Source organism: Porites lutea, chromosome 11, assembly GCF_958299795.1.
Source record: "Porites lutea chromosome 11, jaPorLute2.1, whole genome shotgun sequence".
Lineage (NCBI taxonomy): Eukaryota > Metazoa > Cnidaria > Anthozoa > Scleractinia > Poritidae > Porites > Porites lutea.
The window spans coordinates 21,538,486-21,550,987 of record NC_133211.1 but is presented as its reverse complement, the minus strand read 5'-3'; the positions used below and the strand labels follow the sequence as shown (position 1 = coordinate 21,550,987).

Below are 12,502 nucleotides of genomic sequence, written 5' to 3'. Positions count from 1 at the left end.
CGAGAAAAATAGACCCGCAAGAGGCACGCGAGAGGAAACGCGGCCCCTCCCGGCTTCGCCGCTCGCTTGCGCGTTCTCCCGCGGCTCGCTTCCCTTGCCCAAATAGGAGAGCTTGCTCGCAGATTATTAACCTATGACTACAGCAGTCTCTTATCTTCATCCAGCGCCGCGGAACGTCCCAGCTCATTGGAGAACTTTCACCAACAGAAAGAAGGCCCAAAAAACCGGGAAAAGCAAAACAAAAAAGCTTTGATGGACTTTTAATTTTTGGTACCCTGCACTCCAAAATTTAATCAAAAAGAATACTAATCAAATTGAAACAACTCTACATGCATTCTAGTCCAAGCTGAGTACTTTTATTATTTTTTTTTTCACAAGTGTTTCACATTATCTATTGTATTATATTATATTTAATATATTAAAAATTTATCACTTGGTAAGGTGGAGTTTGGAGTCCAAGGACTTTCTCTCCTACTGCGTTAGCCAACTGTAGCCTACCGCCACGACAGATTCTGTGACCAGTGGTCAGCCGTTACAACATAAAACAACCGACTTGGAAAAATAACTCTAGACTACACCAGTCTTACTAAGAATTAGTTTGATTCTTTAATTACTGTTATTCCTAGGATAACTTACGTTTAAACAAGGGATAAATGTGTCCCCCAAACTGTGTCTGTTTTGTAACTGATTTTCTGACACGCCAGTCACGCCTGACATTAGTCAAATAGTCACCAATAAATAATAACTTATATGAATCTTATATGAACTTATATGAATCTTGAATCAATTAAATTTTGTTTTTACTCACTGAATTTTAAACACTTTTTTGAACATATTTACAATCGAAATAAAGATAAACCAAGGCAACAGACAACGTGTCACAAAACCCTTATATCACCATGGTGATAATGAAGTTACCACGATTACTTGAAACAGTCTGAACTGATGGCGTTGAAGTCTCAGTTTTTAAACTTTGACTACAACTCTGTTAAAGGTGAGAAAAACTGTTCATTTTGATAATATGAAAACTTAGGACAAGTGTTTGCATTTTATAGCACTACTTGAACCACCCGAGATAAAGTCGAGTGAGACAGACTAACACCACACCACAAATCAGGGTTTAACTTTGGTGCAAGATCCTGAAACGGTTTTTTTTTCTATAACCATAAATTTCGTATGCTCTATTACGTTGACTTGCTAGTTTTATGTGACTCTTGACTCTTGATACAGTTTCTTGCACCGAAGATGAGCCAACATTTTCGCCAATTTCAAGATGCGGAAACAAAAAAAGAAATAGATGTACTTGACAGATCGACAGGTCAACGTCATCAGTCCAGAGAACTCTCAGATAAAACAACGGAACTTATGGCCATGCAATACGTAGCTTGCAACCTGGGATACAGCTGCCGAAACAGCGTTCTGTCTTCTAGCAGTTTCAGGGCCACATTCTAAGTCGACAATAATCTATTAAATTAATTTTCTTTCCCGCACTTCCCACCTAATCGTATCTTCTAACCCTTACGTTTTACTGAGAATAAAACATGATTGTTTTTTTCAATGGTATTCCTACAATCGAATTCTAATTTAAAATCAAAATCTGCAACTGGCAATTTGAAGGTAAAATCTGAATTTAAGACCATAAATTTAAATTTATATATTTCTAAAATTAAACCAGCTACAATTATAGATGGCTTATGTTAGCAGTGATTTTCCATCAATTCAACTACTTTCTAAATTCGTATGATTGTATGTACAAAAAGGACAAATTACCTATACATGCAGTTTTCTTTCTTTCTTCTCCAAATAAACAAACACTGGAAGTAATAAAATATTTAGTAATCAAGATTATTTCATCTACCTTAAGCTTGCTCTGGCAAGAAAACGTGTTGAAAACAATGCAAAGCAATTCCAATTATCGTGGAGAAAAGTTGTTTACGCCACAATTTGGGGACAGTTTCTCCGACACTGCGGCAAAACAGATTTAGAATCACGTTTACGGAAAACGTAAATTTCAAGTTTAGAATTTCTCAAACTAGGAAATGAGCAAGCAATAACTGTGCAAAATAATTCTTATGGATGAAAATAGCACGGAGCTAATTATTTTGTGTGGATGTAATAAAGTGAAGGACAAGAAAAAAGGAAACTTAGTGACATGGTAAAAACAGGCGTTTGCCGTAAACGCGATTCTAAGGGCAGGTTTACACTAGGAGAGATTTCATTTTATTACCGGAACTGTGATTACGTCCACACGCAGTTGACTAAGTCCGAAATGAAAACGTCGCAGGTGAAACAACGGGTGTCCGGAGATTTTGAATCCGAAATCCAAAGTAAACACTTTGTATCCGAGTGAGTGCTCCGCTCCGATTAACTGACGTGTGTAAACGCCTGCCAAAACGAATACGCTAAATGTAACAAATACAAAAATTTATGAATTCGGAAAAATCTTCCACAACTCTCATAAGTAAGTCATTCCCCACGATAATTATCAGCTAAGTTTATAAATATGAAACTACCAAATACATCACCGGTAACCAGTGTAGAATCTATCCTATATTGTTACCGCACCGCTAATCAAATACCAGCTGATGAGGTCGCCTCATCAGGTAACGACAACACTGTGGACAAAAAGCGTGTTAATATTATTTAGCCCGTTTCCAAATCATATTATTCTGGCAATATTAAACAATCTGAGACAATTATAAGGACGTCAGCTTCAGTTCTATCTAGGCAATTGCCATCGCCTCGATCGTCTGTCATCGAATCAGGTGTTTCGACTATTATCGTTTCGAACTCTTGAACACATTTTAAAACGACTCGCGGATTTATGGAACCAGGATTTCGAGCTTAAATACTATAATCACCCACGGCTATAACAGTCATAGTATAAGATTCTGAAACTGTGCACCTTCCCCTCCCTAACCTAATATTTTACCTTAAGTAAGACTAGAGTAAGTCATAACGTTAACTTAGGGGAGGGGTACGTGAGTAGTTTCCAAGAAAATTATACCGATCTGCAGCGATGACAGACTCCCACGCAGCCGTTTTTGTTTCGTCAAGCAACGCTCCTCTCCGAGAAACTTTCGGCGAAGAGTGACGTTATTCTAATTTGCTGATAAATGATTGTTCATTTCAATGGGTTTATAAAACAACTGGAAAGAGGAACGCGGTTCGAATGTGAGCAGCCCGGTTCTTTGGGAAAAGCGTTGCGTGACGAGGGAGACAAACTACAGTCTCAGTCAAAACTGTTGGGACACTTTTGCGTCTTCTCGTCCAATCAATGTTAATGTAAACGATTTGGACACAGAAGGAAAAAAACGGGGTTTGCAACAAGTGTCCCAACTATTTTTGTATTGGACTGTAGTACGATGGATCTTTCTATAATACAAACTACAGTAAGCAGGACACTATTCTTCGAATCAGTTTTCAACACACCGTTCTACGTAATGAGTACCGTTAAAACAAGCGACGTCGTTTCTTAAGGTCTAACAAAACCCTGAATGATAAATATGGACTTTGAAATTAGGTGAGCAATATATTAATTCAGTTAAGATGAAATACAAATTTAAAACATAGCATTCAATAATCTTAATAAAACGCATCTCAAAAGTTAAAGAATCATAACTTTAACAGTAACTCGATTAAATTTATATAAAATACTCAGTATTATAATAAACTCTGAATTTCGCGAACTGTAATTAACTCATGATTTATGATTGTAACATTTAAGAATTATATCACTGGCAACTTTGTTGTATAGCTTAAGAATCAGAACCACAAAAAAGTACTGATTAATAACTTCTATTTTAGGTATCAAACCTTTCCTTTTAAAAACTGTATAAATCATACGATACACATTCTAGAGATGATAATAAACACCAGCATTTCTTTTCTCTTTGTAATAATTCACTCTCTCTAGAACTTAAAATCTGATAAAGCTTCTTTAAGCTCTGCAATAAGGCCTCTGTACTCTGCAGAGCTTTCTTCAATAATTTGCTGCAACTTTTCAACATACTTATCCATTGAGTCGAAAGTAAGTTTAACGCCAATGTCCGGCATTTGTACGTGGGAAAGCGAAGCGATGAAGCGGGTCTGAATCACGGCCAGTTTAGTCTCAACCACGCCTGTCCTGTGCCTGAAAAACAAAATTAATGGGTTAATTTTAAAACGTTTTTTTTTGCTTTTTTATTTGTTCGCTACAAGATACAGTATAAACGTCGAACTCTTCATGCACCGAACCTAATCCCCTCCATTAAGTACAGGAAAACGTCATTTCGCGGGGAAACCAGTAGTCTACATCAGCCTTTAGTTACTCCGTGCTTTGGTAGAAAACGAAGACCGGCGTTTGTCGCTGGTTTAGGTGGGCAAAGTTTTGAACACAGGGCAAATCCTCTCACAGCATGGAGTGACTTAGTTTCAAACGCCGAACTTCTTATGTGCCGAACCTAATGCAAAAATTACTATTATTTATTTTCACTGGTAAGCATTGTACATCGTGAAAATGAATTGAGTCCAGAGTTCGACGTCTGAATCAACCGTCGAACTTGTACCGACCTAAATAGGTATTGAGTTCAGTACATGAAAAGTTCGACGTTAGAACTGGGCCTTCGAGACGCATTACAAAACAAAACAAAAATGTCCCGTATTTGTCTCTATACTGCGAGAAGTATCCCATTTCTCTCTTGAGTCAGCCGAGGGGCACGCGTAACACAAGCGGCGTCGCCAAATGCACGCGTGACCAATTTCTTTTCTCGCACGTTGCACATGACGGGCTAAGAATAAATAGAGGTTGCTCCAAATCTACTTCGTCTCGGACTCGTTACGTCTTTCTCATGAACTCGAATGTACTTCGCATAACCATCTTTTTCTTGAATGTTGACTGACCATCCGGTCCCACAAAAATACGAGGAGACTGGGTCGAGTTAACATTCGCAAAGACTTCTGGGACTGTTACTAGAGTCCCTAATAACGATCCCACAAACAATTGCGAGACGCAATTCGGCTCCAGTTCCCTTCTGGCACCACCACTGGAAAGTATTGCCTAGCAACGTTTCACTTAGATTTTTCCCCTTACCTATCACTCGCAGTCTCTTCCTTGCAAACAGTAAGTCGTTGCTCAAGGCGGCTAATCTCGGAATCCAGCTCCTTATTCAGTTTTTCGCACTCTTGGTTCGAAGTCTGAAGGACGTCGATTTCTTTGTCCAAAGCACGCACTTTCTCAATTTCCTGTTGAGCTGCCAAAACAAACAAACAAAAGAAAGTTTCGTAATTGTATATTGTCAAACATTCGATGGAATCTTACTCAAAAAACAACGAACTTGCTACCTAACTTACTTGCCTGACTGTACACCGCGTCGGCCCTTTACGGTTTATTCATGAAAGATATCCTTTCTGGGAGGGTCTTTTATCATTTATAGTTTGCCATGTGTTGTCTACCTGCAAACTGCCTATCTAATATTAATTGTACTCAGTTGATTGCCACTGCTAATTTGTGACTGACCCATCTTACAGTGTCCTGCAGAGGTGTAAGGTAGTAAAGAAAAAATGTGAAAAAAGGCCACGGGAAATGAAAGTAGTTAACATGATAAAATAGAGCACCACTTGAAAACTGCATCAGTTTTGCCACGGTTGTCGCGAAAAGTAAAGCTATCCGTAAACCTTGTACATTTCTCGTTAATAACGTCATTAAATATTTCAACATGGGACACGCACATTCACAGTGATGGGAAACCTTGGTGCAGAAAAACTATACACTGTATCTCCACGCGCTTCTTCATGAAACGCGTCTCACATACTTGCTTCTTCCTAAAGACGCGACATGCCAAACTATCAGAGTCACCTTCGTGAATTTGGCTAGGCTAACTACCATATTTTTACAGTGCGACTACTCGAATCGGGGCAGTTGGAGGAAGATTATCCAATCACAACGTTTTTTTGAAAATAAAAGATTCCGTGCGCTTTACCTTTTCCCGAGCGTACTTTGACCAGCCTGACCGGTTCAGAGTCCCTGCTAGCATTGGCTTGAGCCAGTAACTTGGATTCTGCTTCCTGTCTCATGAGAACTTTCTTCTCTGACGGGGAAACCATCGGGCATCCTGACAAACTACAGAACGAGGGAGTAGAGGCAACAAAGAGGATAAATAAGCGAAGGGTATTGAATACTGAAACACATCGATCTAACCAGAAAATGACTCTTAAAACTAAAGCAAGATGTATGCAGCAACACCGGTAACAAACATATGCAAAGAAATTAGCGTTCTCCTTTCTTTCCAAGGTCCTCTGTATGTTTGAAACCCAAATTTACTTTCTTAAAGACATTTCCATGTCCAAAACAGTTTTAGCCTGCGTAGCTGGCTGAATTGTCTCGGTGCGCGATTAAGGTTTTGGCGGCGGAGCTATGATCCAAAAAAGGGAGTGGGGACGAGGCGTTTATCTCTCAAGGCTTACGCCGCTCGTGGCGGCGAAGCCGCCAAATCTTTCTCGACTACTACAGAATACCGTCAGCTAGGCAGGCTAAAACAGTTTTCTAGCAGCTCTTCTACTATAACGTTATTGCTAGCCCTATCGCTGCCAAAGAAACTAACATGAGCTAACCTTCTGTGGGTACTGAACTGGCCGCTGGAATGTCCTGTCCCATCGCAACCTGGAGTAGGACATCTGTAAAAGTAAGTGTAGGACTGGGTTAAATAAGGCTAAAATGCAACATTTCCCCCCTCCCCCCCCGCCTGCTCTTAACCTGCAAATACAGCTACCCCTCATAGCTCCCAACAACAGGGGACGTCCCAGCGGTTGGGAGCGATGAGAGGCATCTGTATTTGCATACTACCAAGAAAAATGCCTGTGGGATGTCCAAGGAAGTCCCTAAAAATCCCACTGAAAGCAACGATTCCCGATGATGTTATACTGAGGGTAAATCACTCCCTAAAAAACTAAGACTAAATAATCACGATTACTCACGTTGGTCCTTGTTTGTCGGACTGTTTGTCACCACCTAAGAAACAAAGCAAAAATAAAAGGATATAGGTCAGGGAAAATGAAAGGTTGTCTCCGAAGCGGTCGAACATTTGGGTCGTGACGTAACGTTCCTTAGCAAAATCAACCCAATAAGAGGCTAATTAAAAATTAAAAAAAAAACGTGATCATTCTCCATTTAATCATCAGCCATCTGATGCTGACACTGATTCATTCCCAGATGTATATTCATGATTTGAACGCGGTCGTGGGCGTCTAGTAACACAACTCAACATAAAAAATTGCCCTAAAATCCGATTTCATTATCGAAAGTTCGAAAAGAAGCGTACCTTTTTATATTATTATTATTATTATTATTATTATTATTATTTTTATTTTTTTATTTTCTTTAAAAGAACTGTACCTGCTTCGGCATTCTGAAGAGCAAGCTTTGGTGCCAATGGACAACCTGACAAACTAAAAAAGACGATTACAATTACAATTTGAATTTCTATGGCGCCAAAATCTCCAAGGATCTACCGCCCTTTACAAAGTATGTACAAAAATTTAAAAATTACAAGTAAAAACTTTCAAATTTACAAGCACAAAACATCAAGTATAAAAAGGGCAAAAACGTTTACTTGAAAAAAAAAAACCCGAGTAGTCGTCTTCAACTTATTGTTAAAGATACTGACCGAAGAGGAGTTTGTTAATTCACGGGGCAAAGAGTTTCATAGTTTTGGAGTATAGACTGAGAACGCACTGTCACCATACGTTTTCAAATAGGAGAAAGGTGTAGCAAGTAGATTTGACGAAGACGACTAGAGGTTGCGTGTCGGAGAGTATGTGGACGAGGGGAAGTTATTCTGTAAAATGAAAGAGTTCTGTTAAAGTATCGACATTTTACTGTCCCAAGTTCCATGTCACAGAAATAGGCCACCAAATGCTAGCAACTGCCGGGCGATGTTACACTGGTCTGAATAAAACGTTTTACAGAGAAAATCGGGATAAAATGTCGAATAAGGTGGAGGATTACAAGAATTGAAGTGTATTACAGTTGACCAAAAAAGACTGACGAAACTTTGTTTCCGAGAACGGTTAAAATTTATTTTACTTCTACGCCTATTAAACGACTGACATTTTGGGCCACTATTTTTCAATTACTTCACAGTTGGTGAGTCTAACTTCACTTCCGTAAATTGAAAAGATAGCTGGAGTTTCTTTACATTTAAAATGTTCCACAGCTGCTGAGTTATTTCCTTTAAAATGACATTGACAAGCCCAAGTTTGAAACGGTTAGATTAATCAAAGTGAAAAATTTGATAATAAGCTTATCTTCGAAGTAGTAACTTCTCGTTAACTAAACTTTTATCTAATCTACCTTCTGTGTGACGAGTATTTTCCAGTCACATGACCTGTTCCATCACAGCCAACAGTGGGGCACCTACATGACAAAAGAAGGCGAGGCAACAATTAATTCAACGCTCAGAGAAAACAACAAAAAATAACAACTACTCACTGTGTTTAACTAACACATACATGTACCTAACTTCTTGGTGTTCCTGTTGTTGCATCTTGGCCGCCAGTGGGCACCCTGATAAGCTAAAAGAAACGGAGAGAAATAAGGCAAGTAATGAGGGCCATATTCTGTTATCATGTTCTCGGCAAGTCATCAAAACATGCCGATTTGAACAAAGGGTCCTCTGGTAAAACGGAGGCTGACAGACATTTTTAAGTATAAATGATTTTTCTAGTTGGTAAGTGACACAGGGGACCAGCCCGAAAAATCTGATCTCTCCCAACACTGAAGAGTCCAACTTATTAGCTGCCGGTTACAAGTACGCATGCTCCAGCAATGAGCTACAGAAGACTCGTGGGAGCTTAGGCCTTTAAACGAGGTTCATGTGACAAACAGCTTGCATACTGCTAGTACTGGAATGTCGATGGGTGGCTTATTTGCAATGACATATGAATGTGTTGATGAAAGCATAGCAAACGTTTAAAGGCACGAACACAAAAATCATTTCATAAGAAGGCTGGATGTGATCGGTGTGGTGAGTATTCCTGAATTCAGAACAGAACGGGCTGGTGACAGTTACCGACGTTCGACCACTGGAGTATTCCCGAGTCCGATTCCTACATAAGCAAGCAAACGAATTCTAAAAATTGTTTACAACGCCAGTACAGTGTTTGATAAAACATTTAAAAAAGTGGTTTGTTTTTTAAAGTTCGGGTGGTGAAAGTCATCATCGAATGCAAAGCGTTTTTGTCCTGCTCAGGGCTTACACTCACTGGCACGATGATATTCACCCTACTTAACCCATCAGTAGGCAAGTCTACGAGGAGATTCGACCGTATTTTACTCCAGTATACACCTTAGAAAACGAATTTAGTTCATCTTGCTATTTCTTTCTGAACGATGTTTCACCTGAGTGTGAACACAGCATTAAACGCAGCTAAAACCCCGTGAAAATACACCTACCTCCTGTGAGTAGCATATTGACCAGATACATGACCCTTCCCATCACAGTTGGGAGTGGGACAACTACAAAAAGGAGAAAAAAATACGTTTAGTTAACTGCCTAAATTCTAAGCAATCTGCAGTTGACCAAATACATTGTATCGCTAGTTTTAATTAAGTGCGCAAAAACATTCATCTCTTGTCCAACCTTGAAATTAAGGCACGAAAAAATTTCGTTGGGTGTCTACCATCTGTAACGTTGCGTGCTATGGAGTGACAAAGCTTTAAATCTTGGGCCTCAAGCCAACGAAATTTACGTTCATAATTAACCGCTTTGGACAAAAAGTTTGCCCCTCTTTCGCTTGGTAGCGAATAAGCAAATGTTGCGCCAATTTTCTGGGCAAGAAATGCAACAGAATGTAGCCATGTTGAGTGAAACATTGGGCGCAATATTGCAAATTGAAACTTCTTTTTGAGGGACAAGTAGTTTAGAACGTTAATTACCAAAGAAGCTCTTTAGGCTTTCCATCAGGACCTGCAAATAAAAACACATAATTTCCAGTTTCAAGTCATTTTTAAATCTCTGCATAGAGATTTTTAAATTTCATGTCTTTCGAGGTTTTCAATAACCCCCTGTACGAATCTTGTAATTAGCATCGATCCATCTAAAAAGAGCAGTTTTGCTTTAATCACTTGAAACAGCAACCAAAAAATCATAATCAGAATTGCTGCTGGCAATCAAATTAACCAATCACAACTCGAAGCAAACACAAGAAGCCAGAAATCGCGGAAATAAGTGCGAGAATGTGGCAAAGGGGCGAGAGAGTTTTAGCCAATCAAAGTAAAGCATTACTAATCTCCTTTCGTTGCATTTTTAAAAAGAAAAACAGAAAAACCCTTTACCATATTCACGCTTGACAGGTGTTTTAGGCAGAGGCGTGTTCCTTAGAACTCTTGGACAACCGGAGAGGCGGCGATGACTGGCAAACCGGCCATTTACATGACCTGATCCATCACAGCCCTCTGTTGGACAACTGAAACAAAAGACAGAACACTGCTTAATAAGGCCGATACACACGAGGGATTTTGCTCCCGGAGCATGTTCCAGGGGCACGCTCCGGGAGCAAAGCTCCTCCGTGTGTATCACCAATTTCATGGGTATACTTCACCCTGGGGAGCAGAATTTCCACCCAGCAAAATGCTCCACGATATTTAGCCGGTTAAATATTTGGGAGCAAGCTCCCGGGTGAAATTGGGCGAACTTGAAAACACTCCTCGTGTGTACTGACACGTGCAAAATGAGCCTGGAGCATGCTCAGGGAGTAAAACCCCTCGTGTGTATCGGCCTTAAAGGACTTTCCTAACAGGCAGTGCAGCGCAAACACTTTCACAGCTGTTAATACGAAAATTTCGCTGCGCTAATTTGGTAAAACGTTTCTAGATGCAACCAAATGAACAGTATAAGTGAAGTAATGTTGGATAAAATAAATCGTGAAGCAAAACAGAAGTAGTAGTTATTCAGGGAAAAGATGAAACTTAAGGATAGATTGTACTTTAGCGAATTCAGTATTTTTTTACTTCGTTAAGACATCGAAACTACCATTCTAGTGAAACTTAAAGTTAACATCATTTTTGACGTTTTGTCTTTTATACATTAAACAACAAAGAAAGCTGAAATTCATGGAACCATTACTTCTTTACCAAATAAATACATAACAGTCATATTTCATTTTACTCTCGCTTAAATGGGCTCAGGAATTGCAGATTTGAGTTTGATAATTAAAACACTATACAATAAATACATACCCTATGAACCTTGAGGAACCTGTAAAAGAAAAAAAAAAATTCAAAAACGAGATCATGACCTTCAGTTTGTAAACTCATATATGATGAACAGTTCAATACATGATATGACAGCAAAAAATGCTCTTCCCAACGGGACGTTTCTATCGGTCAGCTTCTAAGTGACGATTTCGCTGCCGTCAACACAGGAGTTGTTTAATTAAGCTCTCCATGCAAATGTTACAAATAATAACGACTCTGGTCACCGAAAAGTGGCCAGTGGTTGTCAAAACGGGGTTGTAGAAAAATTAAGGACTGGACTTAAGTTCACGGTAAGAAAAAAGGTTGTAAAGACAGACCTGGTGGTACGGCGGGTCCCGCCCATGATCGCAACACAGGGTGACGTTTGTCAAGATTACCTTTTTTGTCTCCATAATCAGAATCGTCTTCATCTTTCCTGAAGTCGTCTTCATCAGAATTACTCTCATCAGACGTGTAATTGACCACTTCTTTAGCTTCCAGACACATCTCATCTGAACTCATCTCCGAGTCCGCATCGTCCTCTTCGCTGTACTCGTCTTCTTCTCCGCCATCAATCGGCTCCCTTTTGACTGCTGGTTCCACAAGATCGCCTGCTAAACTCTCCTGTGATGAAGACAACTGTTTTGATGAAGAAACCAGATTACCGCTCATGACCGAATTCGCGACGGCGACGGCTGCAGTTGCTGTAATGATGCTTGGCATGGAATGTTCTGGAAGCTTTGCGGCCGGTGCTGTTGTTGTACATGTCTCTGACTGAGGTTCCTTTTTTATTTTAGGTGGTTTGCTTTTCGGGAAAGTGAAAACAGAAGACGTCTCTTTGGTGTCTGATTCAAAATTGAGTTCTTTTTTTGCGGAATTGTCTTCAGTGCTGGAAGCAGATGATATTCCCGAGTCGGGGGAGGTTGGACTCTCCTGCGGCGAGGATTTGTCAGTGAGAAGGTATTTTGGCGCACAACCTGAAAATAAGAGAAGCCAATTCTTAGTAAAGCTGGAAAAATAAGGTTGTGTTCTATTAGAACCCGTTTTCGCTTGGTGGAGTGTTGCTGTTGTGTTGATTTGGTTGAAATACTTTATTATCCTTTAAACCTAGCTCAAGACGTCGCCGAGCGGCGAAAGACGAGAGAGAAGCGCAAAATATGTTAGCGAAGGGTAAAAACTGAATGCGAAACACTGGTAAGTATAGCGCAAACCCGACCTTCCTTCCCTCCCTCAACGACTTTCTATGACCAAGTCTAAGGACTCGCTGGGTTGGGCGGGATGTGTAGTCAC

At 39.8% G+C, this 12,502-nt stretch overlaps 1 protein-coding gene across 1 annotated transcript in view; it reads right to left on the bottom strand.

The window, feature by feature from the left end:
- Window positions 1–334: 334 nt before the first annotated feature.
- LOC140951641 (uncharacterized) overlaps window positions 335–12,502 on the bottom strand; it is a 32,755-nt gene continuing 20,587 nt past the window's right edge. Inside the window, exons 14-26 of the mRNA XM_073400938.1 lie at window positions 11,611–12,189; window positions 11,216–11,234; window positions 10,313–10,443; window positions 9,914–9,944; window positions 9,431–9,493; window positions 8,488–8,550; window positions 8,330–8,392; window positions 7,374–7,425; window positions 6,955–6,986; window positions 6,592–6,654; window positions 5,961–6,100; window positions 5,072–5,231; window positions 335–4,132 (exon numbers count right to left, since the gene is read on the bottom strand). Of these exons, the coding sequence (XP_073257039.1) occupies window positions 3,913–4,132; window positions 5,072–5,231; window positions 5,961–6,100; window positions 6,592–6,654; window positions 6,955–6,986; window positions 7,374–7,425; window positions 8,330–8,392; window positions 8,488–8,550; window positions 9,431–9,493; window positions 9,914–9,944; window positions 10,313–10,443; window positions 11,216–11,234; window positions 11,611–12,189 (1,616 nt within the window). The 3' untranslated portion in view covers window positions 335–3,912. The remainder of the gene's footprint in view (window positions 4,133–5,071; window positions 5,232–5,960; window positions 6,101–6,591; window positions 6,655–6,954; window positions 6,987–7,373; window positions 7,426–8,329; window positions 8,393–8,487; window positions 8,551–9,430; window positions 9,494–9,913; window positions 9,945–10,312; window positions 10,444–11,215; window positions 11,235–11,610; window positions 12,190–12,502) is intronic.